Below are 14,963 nucleotides of genomic sequence, written 5' to 3' on the forward strand. Positions count from 1 at the left end.
CAATTAAAAAGCAGGCACCATATCAATGGGGTGATTATACAATACCCAAGGCTATGAAAGCGGGAGTATTGGAACCACCCAGGCCGAAACGGTCATGCTGAGAAACTAAACAGTACCAATAACACAACATAAAAGTCGTGCTGAACTATCTGAGAAAATCGAAATATAACAGCCCTGATTGAATGTACGGGGAGACTTTTTACGGCCCCACACGGCACAAACAACGCTGCTGTGATAATAAAATAGAAAAAGTAGAAACTTCACAGGTCGCTCAACACGACAAATACGAAGTGTTGCAGGCTCGATTTGATTGAGCCTGTTCATGGACGGTAGTGGAAATACATGCTACCGTCCACGCCCTCTAGCCCCGGGTTTAGCAGAACTCAACATTTACACATGCTAAAAGTATAAAAAAGCAATTTAGAGACATCCACAGATGTATTCAAACGGCGGTGAACATTGAACCTTCAACGATACACGAGTTGTGGCGTGTAATTCCATGAAAAGTGGTGTTTGGTCCCCAGATGAAGTAATAGGTTTGCCCCAAACGAGAAAACAATGGGCAGAACTAAACAAACTGGAATTTAGAAAGGGGATCTGAGGTTATGGAGCCTGCATATCACAGGAACTGTCAAAAGACAAAATTAAAAAGCAGGCACCATATCCATGGGGTGATTTTACAATACCCAAGGCTATGAAAGCGGGAGTACTGGAACCACCCAGGCCGAAATGGTCATGCTGAGAAACTAAACAGTACCAATAACACAACATAAAAGTCGTGCTGAACGATCTGAGAAGATCGAAATATAACAGCCCTGATTTTAGATTATGGTTTACAATTTTCTAGGAGATATGTTATTATGTATATTGATCATTTTAATTATTCATAAATATTTTTCCTCAAGGTCAAATATCAGAATTTTTAAATGATGTAGCGTCGCCTATTCCTGGACGGGAAACGGTTAAGTTTTGTTCCTATCATAAATGTAAGACAGACAATCCAATCATAAATGTAAGGCAGACAATTATTCATATTTAATTGGCATAATGGGCAAAAGAGACTCTATGTCCAAAATTGAGGTAACCGATAATGCTCTGTCTACCACTTCTAATGGAAAGTTTTACGACATTAGCGGTCATACACGGAAGTAGATTGTCTCATTGGCTTTTAACGTTTCTTGGCAGTTATTACTTTCACACATACTTTTAGTGACTCTGATTACAATTCCACATATATGTGACACTTTACGCTACCGGTCATTGCTCATAAAAAATCACGGTAAATGGTATATTTAGATTTGTTGGTATGGTGGTAACTAACATTGATAAGCAAATTCACTAAAACACTTTATATTTAGCTATCGTAACATGCTTGGTGTAAAATAATTTATGAAAATTATTAAGGGCCTGACACATCTATGTTGAGTTCTGCTCAACCCGGGGCTAGAGGGCGTGAACGGTAGCATGCATTTCCACTACCGTCCATGAACAGGCTCAATCAAACCGAGCCTGCAACATTTTCGTTTTTGTCGTGTTGAGCGACCTGTGAAGTTTCAATTTTTCTCTATTCTGTTACATTTGGCATTTTGCGTATGGTTTATTGGCCACAAAAACTATCGAATTCATCTACTGACAATAGCAATCATCCTGTAAAGTTTAAAATCTACAAACCAAAACGCATTAAAGACATCGGGTGAACAGAGCACTGTGACCTTGGCCTTTGGTCTCAAAACAAGGACTCACCTACTGACCATAGTCAATCATTCCATGAAGTTTGACAACAGTAGGTTAAAGCACTCGCAGCTAATTTAGTTTAACATGTTTTCATTTTCAAGGTCGTTTTGACCTACACCTCTGCCAGTCACAAGCAATCTGACTACCAAGTTTGAGGTTCAAGTTCTGAAGTTTTCTTAAGTTATCAATCAGAAACTGTGGGGACGGACGGAATGATAGATGGACGGTCTAGTTATCATATTCCACCCTTTATGTTTAGAAACCAACGTAATTTCAATTCATTTTAGAGTTCTATTGTCAAACTTCACTTTCAAAAGGAAAGTGCTCAGAATACAAGGCATGTGCAAATTACACAAATTTAACCAGCCATTGCTTCTAACACCATGTATTCCTCTGAAATTGACCAATTAGAAATCTGTGTAGGTATTTCTTTAATTACCTTGTTTACTTTTAAATTTATTTGCACTGAATTGTCAAGGTTACAGATATACGTGGAACGTGTAAATGTCTTGTCTAATTATTCAAAGAATTTCTGGAAGAAAATCATCCAAGAATATCTTGAAAGCTGTACATAGATAATTTGACATTAATCTGGATATAAAGATAAAATTGGTTGGAATGTGAAGCAGAGATTTAATAGACGTTTATCATATAAATTCTATTCTGAAATTCTCCTACATAAAAAAGAAACAATTTTATAATACAATAAACTAAAATGACATATCGAAACAATAATTTCTATGATAATGAACAGTTTTAAAAATGAGCATACTTCAGTTCGTCCAAAACATTGTAAATATGAAGAACGATATTTGTAATACGTTAGCAACCTTTTTAGCAACTTGATAAATCATATATATATGTTCTGACAATACAATACAAATAAGAGGCTTTGGCTATTTGTGAAAGCATTTAACAATTGTAATGCAAACCGCCGTCTTATCTAAAATATGTTATATATTAGACCTTGAAGAAAACTTTAGGCTTTCCAGCGGGTTTGAAACTGCAGTATCACTTTTGTGTCAATAATCCCGTACGTTCAAATGAAGAATGAAGTACAAAAATACTAGTGTTTTGTAGAAGTTTGACATGGTCTTAAGTTAAAAGGTACATATATATATCAACATCTTTTACATTCGTTTCAACTTATGCATGTAAGAACCAGGATGAGTTTTATTTGTTGTTCTCAGGATGGCATCGAGCTCTTATGGCGGGTATTCTGTTTTGGATAGTGTATAAATAATTATGACAAAATCATACGACATTTGAGGCTATTTGCAAATATTTTTGCATCTTAAAAAAGTGGTCCGATCTTGAAAATTCTTTCAGTGTTATGAAAGACCTGAAGATGGCTTTCATATGGAATTAACATATTGTCAGGCATAACTTGCCCTTTAAAAAAGGAGATATAATGATTTGGAGTTGTGTGCACTTTGAAGGAGTGACTTCAGAAATATTTTTTATTCAATGTTGGATATATTTTCCATATTTTGTGAACATTCCTTTATTTCTATGCTTATGAAAGGGCAAGTAGTAAGAATGTCCGGTGTGCACTCATGCAGTCATAAAAATTATCAACAATTTCTTAACGTTTGCTCAAAAAGTAGTTGTGTATTAATTTAAATACCTAAAAGATTTGTACTAAATTATGTTGATTTTCAGAAAGGATAGAATTTTGTCTTCTTGTGTATTGACATCTTTAAATAAATCACATAAGAATAATTTTAGTCAAACTCATTAGGAATATTTTTAGGTAAATACGATGGACCCTGTATAAACATATATGGACGGTATGTCTAATTAGCAAATATATTCGCAGTGAACTGGAAGTATTTATATCACGCCGTGTATATTTTGAAATCCTTAATGTGACGATTCAATAAACGTTTATTGCTCCCTCTCCCCTCCCCCTGTTTCAGGAATCACTGTTATCAAATGTTACATTTTAAATGTTTGAGTCGTAGGTTTCAGATTGAACGTCGTATAAGTGAACACAGTACTCGATCACTTGTTCAGCCCACTAATTGAGTAATCAATGAAACTATATCCCTACCGAAGCATCGTATACCCAGCTAACGGCAATGCAAATTGTTTTAATCAATTTTAATGCGCAATATAATAATGTCTTAGAAATATGCATATCTTGCAACATAAAATGCTTTCTTACAGACAACGCATTACCAAATCATCGATATAATTAGCACCAACCCTAGTTAAATGTAGTAGGTTATTACCAAGATTGTGTTGAAAACTAGCAGGTTGTAGACTGATGGTAGCAATTAATTCCATTAACGTTAATAAAGAACTTTTACAACTTGCACTGATAATTGAGGTCAATTTTACGTTAGACATTTTGGAGAAAAAAAATTAGTCAGATCCGTTTTACATTTATGACGTCAGTAACAAAATCTTAGGATGCTTCTAAGAAAATTAAACAAAACGAAGCACCTTCACTCCTTATGTTTTGAATAAGAAGCATTGTAAAAACAACCCCGTTTATAAAAACACATTAAAATTGCGTTAATGTTCCATTATGTCCTAAATGAACTTGGATGCAAGTCAACTAAGACGCTATACCACGCAATTCTTGTACTTAAAGCTTTCTACGAAAAAAAAAAAAAGAAATATAACGGCTTCAAACTAAATGCATTATGTCAAACAGTTATTATACTTGCAACCCAACTGACGAACTATGCAAAAAGGAACAGACATGTACTAGAGGCAGAATGTTTGATCAGAAATTGGTCAGATCCTCGTAACACTGGGTTATCCATCTCCTTGGCAAGGATACAGAAGGTAAGACATATTATTGTTTATGTTAGGGAACGTACGAGGTTCACGTTTGAGAAAATAATATTTACTTTTATAAACACGAATAAACATAGACAAGGTCAGCTGTTACGTTTCACCTGGACAATATACCGGTGATGCGTTTAGGGTTAATCTGTGATCACGTGAGGTTAAAGCATAAGATACTTAATAGTTAATACTATATGCTGTTCGCTTAGTGAATATGTAAACATACCCAGTTTTATTCTCCATATCAAATAACATATTGAATATTAACATTTTAACAAGAGCCATGTCAGACATGGCTAATCCCCCCACCGGGCATATCATAATTGAAGGATGTGGTCCGCATCAGGGGTTTTAAGATGTGGAAGAAAGAATAAGTCAGTAGTGAGGTGGTTTACTGCTAAATTTTATTAATTTTCATGAAGAGTATAACTATGATGTTTTTCTATATGGCTACTGTAAAAAGAAGGAATGGAAAGCTAACAGGGAACAAGAGTGCCAGAATGTCACAATATATGCCCGTCAAAGCAAATTTCTTTACTCTAGCAGCTGTATTTGCAAATGGAATGCTAATTTTGTGGTTGTTTAGTAATCATTGTAAGTCTTTTGTTTTTTAAAGTCCACAAAAAACTCCTTACTAGGTAGAGATACCTTATATATAATAAAATTAATAAAAGTCCACACAAAAATCTTTATCAGGAAGAGACTGGTCAAAATACACCTCAAAATTGGATTAAGCATGTTTGTTGTACTACAGAAAAGTGGTCTCGATTTTTCCCTACGACTAGTAATGAAAAAGTTACAATAAAAGCTATTTAAAGTAACAACAAAGGGAAGTAATTCTAAAGAAGGGAACTGCGCATGACACTTCGTCTCATGATGGTGTATAATTGTGCCAAGTTACATCAAAATCCCTCCATGCATGAAGAAGAAATGCTTCGGACAAAGTCATTCTTGTATCTGACCTTTGGCCTCTAAGTGTGACCTTGACCTTAGGCCTAGTGAACTGGATCTTGCGCATGACACTCCGTCTCGTGGTGGTAAACATTTGTGCCAAGTTATATCAAAATCCCTCAATGCATGAAGAAGAAATGCTCCGGACAAGGTTTTTATTCTTGTATCCTTTGACCTCTAAGTGTGACCTTGACCTTAGACCTAGGGACTTGTTCTTGCGTATGACACTCCGCATCGTGGTGGTAAACATTTGTGCCAAGATATATCAAAATCCCTCCATGCATGAAGAAGATATGCTCCGGACAAATTTCTTTAAGAAAATATGATAAAGGGGAATAACTCAAAAAATAGGCAAGGTAGAGTTATTGTTCTTGCACATTGCACTTCCTCCCAATGTGTTCTATCAGTGTATGAAGTTTGAAGAAAATCCCTCCAGTACTTTTGGGGTTATGCTCCGGACAAAATGTTTTAAGAAAATATGATAAAGGGGAATAACTCAAAAAATAGGCAAGGTAGAGTTATTGTTCTTGCACACTGCACTTCCATCCAATGTGTTCTATCAGTGTTTGAAGTTTGAAGAAAATCCCTCCAGTACTTTTGGAGTTATGCTCCGGACAAAATTTTTTAAGAAAATAAGATAAAGGGGAATAACTCAAAAAATAGGCAAGGTAGAGTTATTGTTCTTGCACACTGCACTTCCTCCCAATGTGTTCTATCAGTGTATGAAGTTTGAAGAAAATCACTCAAGTACTTTTGGAGTTATGCTCCGGACAAATATCGTTGCGGACGCACGGACGGACGGACGCACGGACGGAGAGCATTTCTAATATCCCCTTCACCTTTGGTGGGGGGATAAATAAGAATGCTTAATATTAGTAACATATTTAGTACAGTTAAATACAATTAATGAGGATTTTCTAAAATTTAAGTAAACATCTAAATATTAAATATTGTAGTGAAAGATGAACATTGGATTTCTACAAAAGTGTTTTCGTTAACGTCTTCAAGTGATTCAGGCTTGATTATTTTAAACAAACCGTATTTTTCGAGATACTGTTTATCAGACAGCTCATTATATTTTTCGTATTTTCCGAGAGTAAAGAGTGAGGGTACATTCACTTGTAGACACAGCATTAATAAGGAAACCTGTGATCCAGTTTAATATTAATCTTCTGTACTCACTATACAACATGTCATACCAACAACTTTCATACACTTTTGAGTAATGAAATTCATGCCATAGACATATTCGTTAACGAAAACCTAACAATAATGTCATCCAAAGCCATACGTTTTGCAGTGTCAACACAAAAGGTTTTAACATTAGCATGTTTAAAACTAATAACTTGTAAATAATGATAGTATTATCACCTTTTTCGCATTAGAGAACTCTTAAGAGCTTGCACTTCCGAATGGTGTCGATTTTACGTAAATTATTTATGAAAACATTGTTAGTACCAGTGCTAATCAGTTTCACATTGATGACGTCAGCATCTTCATCCTTATATAAATAAGTAAAGACAAGTATAAATTAAGAATTACGTGTTCACTTTCGTGCTCAAATTCAGTACCAGTCTGCCAAAAAACATCCAAATTTTGTGTCAAGCACTTGAAATAGTTCCAGAAACTACAACTAACAACAGTAATTGACATAATTTGATGATCATCTCAGTCAAAATAAACCTATTTAAGTTACTTAAGCAAATAAAAGGTTGATGAATACCTACATTATGTCAGTGCGTAAAGTAGACTTTTCTAGAGTAACCTTCAAATATATATCAAGACAGATCTTCAAGGTTATTTAGTATTGTTAAATAAAAAACTGAGATAAATTGCTATAATATTGAACAAAAAAAATATATCTAAAGAGATCATTTATATAAAGATATTACACGGAGGAGGATGTATATGCTAAGAGAGATTTGACTTACCTTTCATTTTCCTCAGTGTATAAGTTTTTGGCACAAACACAGTATATCGTCCGATATGATATGGTGTAATGTATGCAGCTGACGTGGACTACCTTTGGTTTGATCTTCAAAAATTTCGTTTGCATTTATAGTTTACAATTTTTAAAATGGGCACTCTAAATATCCAGTCTCTTATGTCACTTGAAAACCGAAATTTATTCAACAAAGTTCAAACGTAGAAAATGAGAAGAAATACTTCTTGTGTTTACTTTACGCATTTGATACAATGTTCGTATTTACAAACAAGCCTAAAATCTAAAAAAAAAAAAATAAATAAACGATACAAATTGAATCTATTCGTACGACCAAGTAACAACTTCTAAAGTTTGCGAACCTGGCTATAGATGAAAGTGAGCATAAATATTTTCTTAAATTTACGAATTATATTAAATGAAAAAACCAGTGATACTTAAAAATTGACATAATTCCGAAGTTCGTAAAATTACGAACAAAATTTTAAACACTCAAATTAGACGTTCGTAAAATAATGAACTTGTCCTAATATATAACAGAGCAGAAAAAAGCTGGACTTTTGAATTTACGCACAAAACTGAATTAAAAAGCCTGTTTCCAGATTTTGTAAATTTACAAGCTGGTTCATCTGTTATTGCAAACATCTGAAAAAAATCAGAAACTTGATGTACCTCAGGTTACAACTTATGGGGTATATATTTCTCAATTAATTCGGTTTGCCAGAGCATGTAGTCATGTCAAGCATTTCAATGAACGTAATCAATATATTACAAGTAAACTTCTTCAGCAAGGCTACCGTTAATACAAATTGCGTAAATATTTTGCTTAATTTTACTATCGTAATTCTGAATTAGTTTTAAAATTCAATAGTAATTTAGAGACACTTCTGCGAGAAGGTATTTCTAAACCCGTTTTTTATGGGGATGTGGTTTACAAACTTCGTAAGATCTTGGGTCATGGTAATTTTCCAAATGTATTTTGTAAAATTATAAAACGTTTTATAAAAAGAGGTTACGACCCAACTGTTTTTAGACATACCGCATGTTTAGTGTTCAACCCGTTTACAGTTGGACACTACGCTTCCCTCTTTGATTGTGTCTGACGGAAGAGGGAAGGACTCTATGATGAGCAGTTTTTAAATCCTACCAGGACTGAACTGTTTTGATATTTGTCTTCTGGCCTGTTTCGTCGGGCCCTTAAGGGTGTTTCTCTTGTTGCTCTGTCTTCTGAAAAGGGATTGAGTACATACGTTTCTGGTTCTAAATGTTTGCTTTTTATATATTTATACACGAGCATTTTTGTGTTTTACATGCCATGCCTTTTTGTTTCCATTACGTGTGTTAGAGATTCACCTGGACGGGATAACTTTTATTTACACTGTCCCGTGTCTTTGGAACATGGTGGGGGTAAGAGTGAGGTTGGGTGCGCACCTTAAACCGGTTTAAGCTCCCCAGTGGTGTTTTTGCCACTGACCGTTCCAAGGCGGTGCCCCACTGTGTTCCTTTGTTTGTTCGTTTTGTCCTAATGTGTTGGCTTTGTGTGCGTGCGCGCGCGCGCGCGCGCGCGTGTGTGTGTGTGTGTGTGTGTGTTTGTGGTGTACGCGTCTGCGTGCTGTGGGTTTCGTTTTGGGGAGGCTGCGTTTTTTGGTACGTGGCATTCCCAGTTTGATATTTGTCTTTGTTTTTCATAAATTTACGAACAAAATCTTATTCATTTATAAGACCCGCATAAGGAGCTCGTAAATGTAAATGTTGTCTGAGAATAAATGAATAAATTAGTAACAATTTTCGAAATTCTCTAGTTTTTAACTCCAGTATTTTTATACATTTAGACATCGTAAATTTGGATCACTTCAGTACAAACTTTCTTCTACTGCAAAAATTTGAAGCTTTTAAAGAAATAACAACATGATTGCTTAATTCTCTACATATTCTTTTAAATTTAAAAATCTTGGATATAACAAAGATATAACAAAAATATTGAAAAATGAACACCTATTATATGTGAATTTGATAATACAATATTGCGTTTATTCGTCCATTCCGTTCCTGGTATGATATAACATGTTTGATTTTGTATGCAGATTGCGTAGTTCTAATGATGGTACACAAACATTACTTGATACACTATAAGCTGTCTGGTGCAGTAATGATAAAATGATTATTAATAGTTGAAAATCAAAACAAAAGAAATCATGCCGCAACAACAAACAAAGACAAATATCAAACAGGGAATGCCACGTACCAAAACCGCAGCCTCCCCAAAACGAAACCCACAGCACGCAGACGCGTACACCACAAACACACACACAAACACGCGCATACACACAAAGCCAACACAATACACACACACACACACATACACACACACGCACACACGCGCGCGCGCACACACAAACAAAAGCCAACACATTAGGACAAAACGAACAAATAAAGGAACACAGTGGGGCACCAGTCGTGTTTTACTCTAATGACAACGTCATTTGATTTTGTTCAAAGACAAACCTAGCACGGCGTGCTTGGAAATCATCAACACCACACTGAGATGGATCTCCAGCGTTGCTAGTAATTCTGTATATGCTAAGAGAGCCTAGTATTCTTAATTTGCCTTGCTTTTTATTTCCTTTGCTGTAAAAGTTTTTGACACAAACACTGTGCTGAAGAGACGATATGACTGTTACAAATGGTTTGACTGTACAACTGAAACGGGCTACGTTTTGTTATAAGACAGTAACCAAATATTCTCCAATCATAATCTTTATTTTTAAAATTTCGGGGCAATTGAAATATTGTATGGTTGTTTGGCTATTTTCTATTATGTTAATAATATTGTAAATGGAATCTCACAACATAGTTTAGTGTAGTATTCTTTTAATAAAAACTGAAAAAAAAGGGATCGGCTATGCCCATATCAAAGATATAGTTTTTTGTTACAGTGACAGTATTCAGCTAGAGCTGTCACTAAAGGTGAATAATACCCTAGACGCTGCTTTTATACCGGGACAGTAAAATATTGTGACCATGACATTTGACTATCAAACTAGACCTTGCCCTTGAACCTAATGACATGAATTTTTCACTATGCATATCGTCTGGATGCGGTTAACAATTGATACTAGTTTTATGAAAATCCCTACAGCGTTTAAGAAGACATGGAGCAGACACAAATTTCTGACAGCTGTTATATATTCAACTTGTAAGTGTGACCTTGACATTGGATCTAATGATCGAATTTTGCACTCCACTCTCCATGTCGTCTTGATGAGGTTAATAATTAATGCAAGTTTAATGAAAACCATCCCAACAGTTAAGAAGATATGAAGCAAAAACAAATTTGAGTTATTTGATCTTTGACCTCTCAGTTTGACCTTGATTTGGACCTAGTTACATGGGTTTTGTACTCTGTAATTTCTCTGGATGATGTTACAAATCGTTGTAAGCTTTGTGAAATTCATTGCAGGCATTATGGAGCGGACATAAAATTGATCTATATGACCTTTGATTGTGGCGTTAACCTTGAACCTAGTAACCATGGTTGTGCGCTCTACACGTCCTCTTCATGAGATATTTGATGTGAAATTCACATTTGATTGAAGCAAAAATTCAAAACACGTCAACATGGCTAACAATACAATAGAAAAATCAGAAAATTCACAGGTCGCTCAACACGACAAAAACAAAAATGTTGCAGGCTGCGATTTTGGTACGTGGCATTCCCTGTTTGATATTTGTCTTTGTTTTTTTTTGAGAAGTGTTTAAGATTTATGCTGTATTTCTTTCAAAATTTTGATCCAATGATATGTGAAAGACCCGCTCCGTAGTTTGTGATAGCAGTAACCCTATTGTTACTTTTCTTCTAATATTAAGATTTCTATAGATCTTTAAGTCTTCTCACTTTAAGGAAATTTTGCAAAACGAATTAGTTGTGATATAAACTAAAATCGTGTCATCTATCAAATGTGTTTGTTTCTAAATTGCCTTTTTAGATGCAAGTCCAGAAATGACGCTTCGAAATCTGAGGTGTCTTAGGCTTTGTTAAATTGTAGTTCTTCTCCATGAATACCCGTATTTAAAATAATTCTCTTGCAAATGTTTTTTCAGTTAAAGCTACTAGTTTTTCTTTTTATGACCTTATATGGTAAATAAGCATAAACGGTAGAAAAAATTGTTAGTGGTACTAATTGAAACATGTAATGTTTATTTATCAGTTTTTTTTTCTATCATCTCCGGAATTCCTGATGAACACAAGAGTTCACATAAAATTATACTTAAGAGCAATATTTCTGTAACTATCGTTTATTGCTTAAATCTGTTTTCAGCTTTCAGTATGGGATTGTCATAAAAGCATTTCAGGTGACACCACTTTTCTTGTCTACATTAAGATGCAAGTGCCAGTGTGAATACAGAACCATCAAACTGAAAAAGTAACACTTATTATTCCTAATCTACATTAAGGGATAGTTCTCTGTTATTGCTCAATACTCGACTTTACAGAGGCGTAATCCTTGCTAAAACATAGATACTAACAATATAATATCAGTGATAAATTCTAACTGAACATCTTCTGGAAGAATAGAATGTAAACAAGGAAAATGACAGCAAGCTCGGATTGATTGAGTCTGTCCGTGATAGGCAATGAAAAGTGCAACACTCTTCACCTCTCATAGAACCAGAACTCTGTTGTACAAACATTGAATGTTGAATAGACTCTGTAATGCGGAACCAAAAGTTAATTTAACACCACTAAGTCCAAATACGGGGACATTTTAACTTTTACTGTTGCCACACGGTACTTTCAATCTGATATGGAAGTAAAATAAAACCTATAAGAAGAATATTCTTATGGAAGCACAGAACGTGACCAAGCCAAAAGAAAATGCAAACGCGGTTTAACCCTTAGCCTGCTGCAGGCGAATTTAACAGCCTTTGCAAACAGCTTGGAACCAGATCAGACGCCGATTAAATCGGCGTCTGATCAGGTTCCAAGCTGTTTGCTACTCTGACAATATTTCTTCCAATTTTGGAGCAAATTGAATGAACTTTACAATTTTAGCAGACGACATTTCCAGCAGACGACAATTTATCTAGCATGCTAAAGGTTGTAATAAGAAGTTATAGAAATAATACTAAAGCAATATCGTATTTACTGGCTTATCATGAAGGTAGTGCAGAGCCAAGGGATCTGAACTTGTGTTGCTTAATATAGCTTAAGTTTTGCAATACAGCAATAATTGGATTTGACAAAAAAGTCCAGGTTAGAAAATATTAAGAACACACTCTTTCGCTATTTCGAATCATTCTGAACCTTAACTGACACCCGTAAACATTTTTTAAACTCGATAAATCGTTCTAGATTATACGTTTTGACATTAAAGTACGTATGGCAGAGTACTTTTATCTTGTGAAAGCGTTGCCAATTGTTATGCGAATCTCTGTTTAGTCTGAGGATCTGATAGATATTATTTCTTGTTAAAACTGAGCTTTCCAATACTTTGAAAAACCGCACTATAACTACTACGTCAAAATGTCAGTTAAGACAAAGTGTACAAGGAAATGGTGCCAAGAAAATCAGAAAACAAGTGTTTTCTAGATAGCCAGTTTGTCTTGCTTTCAGAAACGTATTTGCATAAAGCCGTGTTAAAAGGTACATTTATCTAAACTTCAGGAACCCTCGTATGAGTCATTTATCTTGTGTCTATTAACACCTGAATAATTGTATTTTTTGTGCGCAAGATAATATAGAGCCATCGAGTAGGGAATTGGTTTTTGAGGCTATGAAAAACATAAGAAAGCGTTTGTGACTATTTTTCAATATGGGGTTTGCAAATACATATGTAAATTAATGAAATGCTACCTTTTCGTACCATGTCGGATAATCAACAGCGATACGAATTTAGGTTTTGAACGGTCATAAAACCGTGCAGTTTTGTTGACTGTTTTCGACATTTAATGGGAAATCAGTAGGTAATTATGCTGGAAGGATGTTACACACATTTCGTAACCTCTTTTGAAAAGACTTAGTCAGACGTTGGCTGTTATTTGTTTGCTTGGTTGCTTTCTATACTTCCAATCGATCTTTGTAAAGGTTTTATTTAACTATCAAAATAGCAGTTTTAAGTACCATATGGCGGCAATATACGTCTCCCCGTACTTAGACTCCGTTTTGTTATATTTTCTGGTCCTTTGCATGCAATGTATTATAAAATTCCACGCAGCCCAACGCTAGGGAACGTGTTGGGTGCTGCACTTTATTTTACCTTTAGGTTGCCATGACCAGTTTCCTATAATTTACCTTAATTACATTCTACGAGGGTTGATCAATAAATTCGTGGACACCGTCGATATCTCTATCAGAGTTAACAGTACTGGTATGAAACTTCACCATTTTGTAGAACAATATCAGACAAATATGCATGCAATTTTCTAACTGAACTTTACTCGGTATATGACAGTTATGAATCACCATAGCAACCCCATACAGCCTGACCACCGCAGCTCATATCTTATATATACTTACCGATAAGACGCAGAATATAGACTTATTTTGGCGCGTTTCCGCATCTAAAATGCGGAAATGACATTGAAGTCGTCATATGATGTCTTGATAACAGAAAGAAAAAGGCGCTTGGAGTTGTTATCTTTCTTTGTTACAGGCTACCGATGTCAATGGAGACAGAGGGATGTGCGCTAGAATGACGTACGACTTCTCTATGGCGAGCAAAGAGCAGTGACAAAGTTTTGTTTTTACTTAGGAATGACACCACAACAGAAAAAAACAGAGTATAAAAAAGGCTTTTGGAAAGGAAAGCGTATATCGATCACTGATTTACAAGTGGCATGAGAGATTCGGTGAGGACAGAAAGGAAATTGAAGATGATAAGAGATGCGCTCAACTAACGGCAAAACGGAGTGACGTCAGTGTTATGTGGGTAAAGGAAGCGGTGGACAGGAATAGGCGGACAACAATTAGGCAACTTTGCGAAGAGACAGGCTTGAGTTTCAGTCCTATGCAGAAGATATCTACGGTTTACATAATATAATTGTACAAAATCAACAAACTAAATCATGATGTGCTAACCCGCAAGTGGTACAAGGCATGGAACTGGGCAGCGACACAAGTCGCATTGAAACTATAACAACCATTATAGTTTCATTAGGAGAAATGAACTACATGTATTGTATTCAATCATACATTGAAGAAATATCCTATAAAATATTTGCATAATACGCCTTATTCATTTTGAAATCCTAAATATGACGATTCTTTAAACGATCATGGCTATCCCTCTTTGAATCATGTGTCTCTTAGATTCAGGAGTCATTGTTATTGATACTAGTATATAGATTTAATTACCGAGTCAGCCTACACGAAATAGGTTTCACCTTGAACACCTGTCGAAATAAGCATATTTTACACACGTTTATCTCACTACATTAGTAACTCAACACTAAATCTACATCAAAGCCAAAACATTGTATTATCCGCTGTTTACTATATGTACATATAAAATGTTTCTAAACATTTAATACAAAAAAA

General features: G+C 35.1%; 1 protein-coding gene across 1 annotated transcript; it reads left to right on the forward strand.

Annotated features, from left to right (window-relative positions):
* The first annotated feature begins 4,197 nt into the window (after positions 1 to 4,197).
* Positions 4,198 to 14,511, forward strand: LOC128548740 (uncharacterized). Its single transcript, XM_053524142.1, has 2 exons — positions 4,198 to 4,530; positions 14,080 to 14,511. The coding sequence occupies exons 1-2, from the start codon at positions 4,258 to 4,260 to the stop codon at positions 14,155 to 14,157; spliced, it is 351 nt and encodes a 116-aa protein (XP_053380117.1). The 5' UTR covers positions 4,198 to 4,257; the 3' UTR covers positions 14,158 to 14,511.
* The last annotated feature ends 452 nt before the right edge of the window (positions 14,512 to 14,963 follow it).

This window comes from Mercenaria mercenaria, chromosome 2 (genome assembly GCF_021730395.1).
Source record: "Mercenaria mercenaria strain notata chromosome 2, MADL_Memer_1, whole genome shotgun sequence".
Classification (NCBI taxonomy): domain Eukaryota; kingdom Metazoa; phylum Mollusca; class Bivalvia; order Venerida; family Veneridae; genus Mercenaria; species Mercenaria mercenaria.

Excerpts from the sequence above, each read along its gene's own strand:
- LOC128548740 (XM_053524142.1), top strand. The coding sequence starts at position 4,258 with ATGTTCCATTATGTCCTAAATGAACTTGGATGCAAGTCAACTAAGACG. Across the intron at positions 4,531-14,079 it reads CCTTGGCAAGGATACAGAAG|GCTACCGATGTCAATGGAGA; the intron begins GTAAGACATATT and ends TCTTTGTTACAG.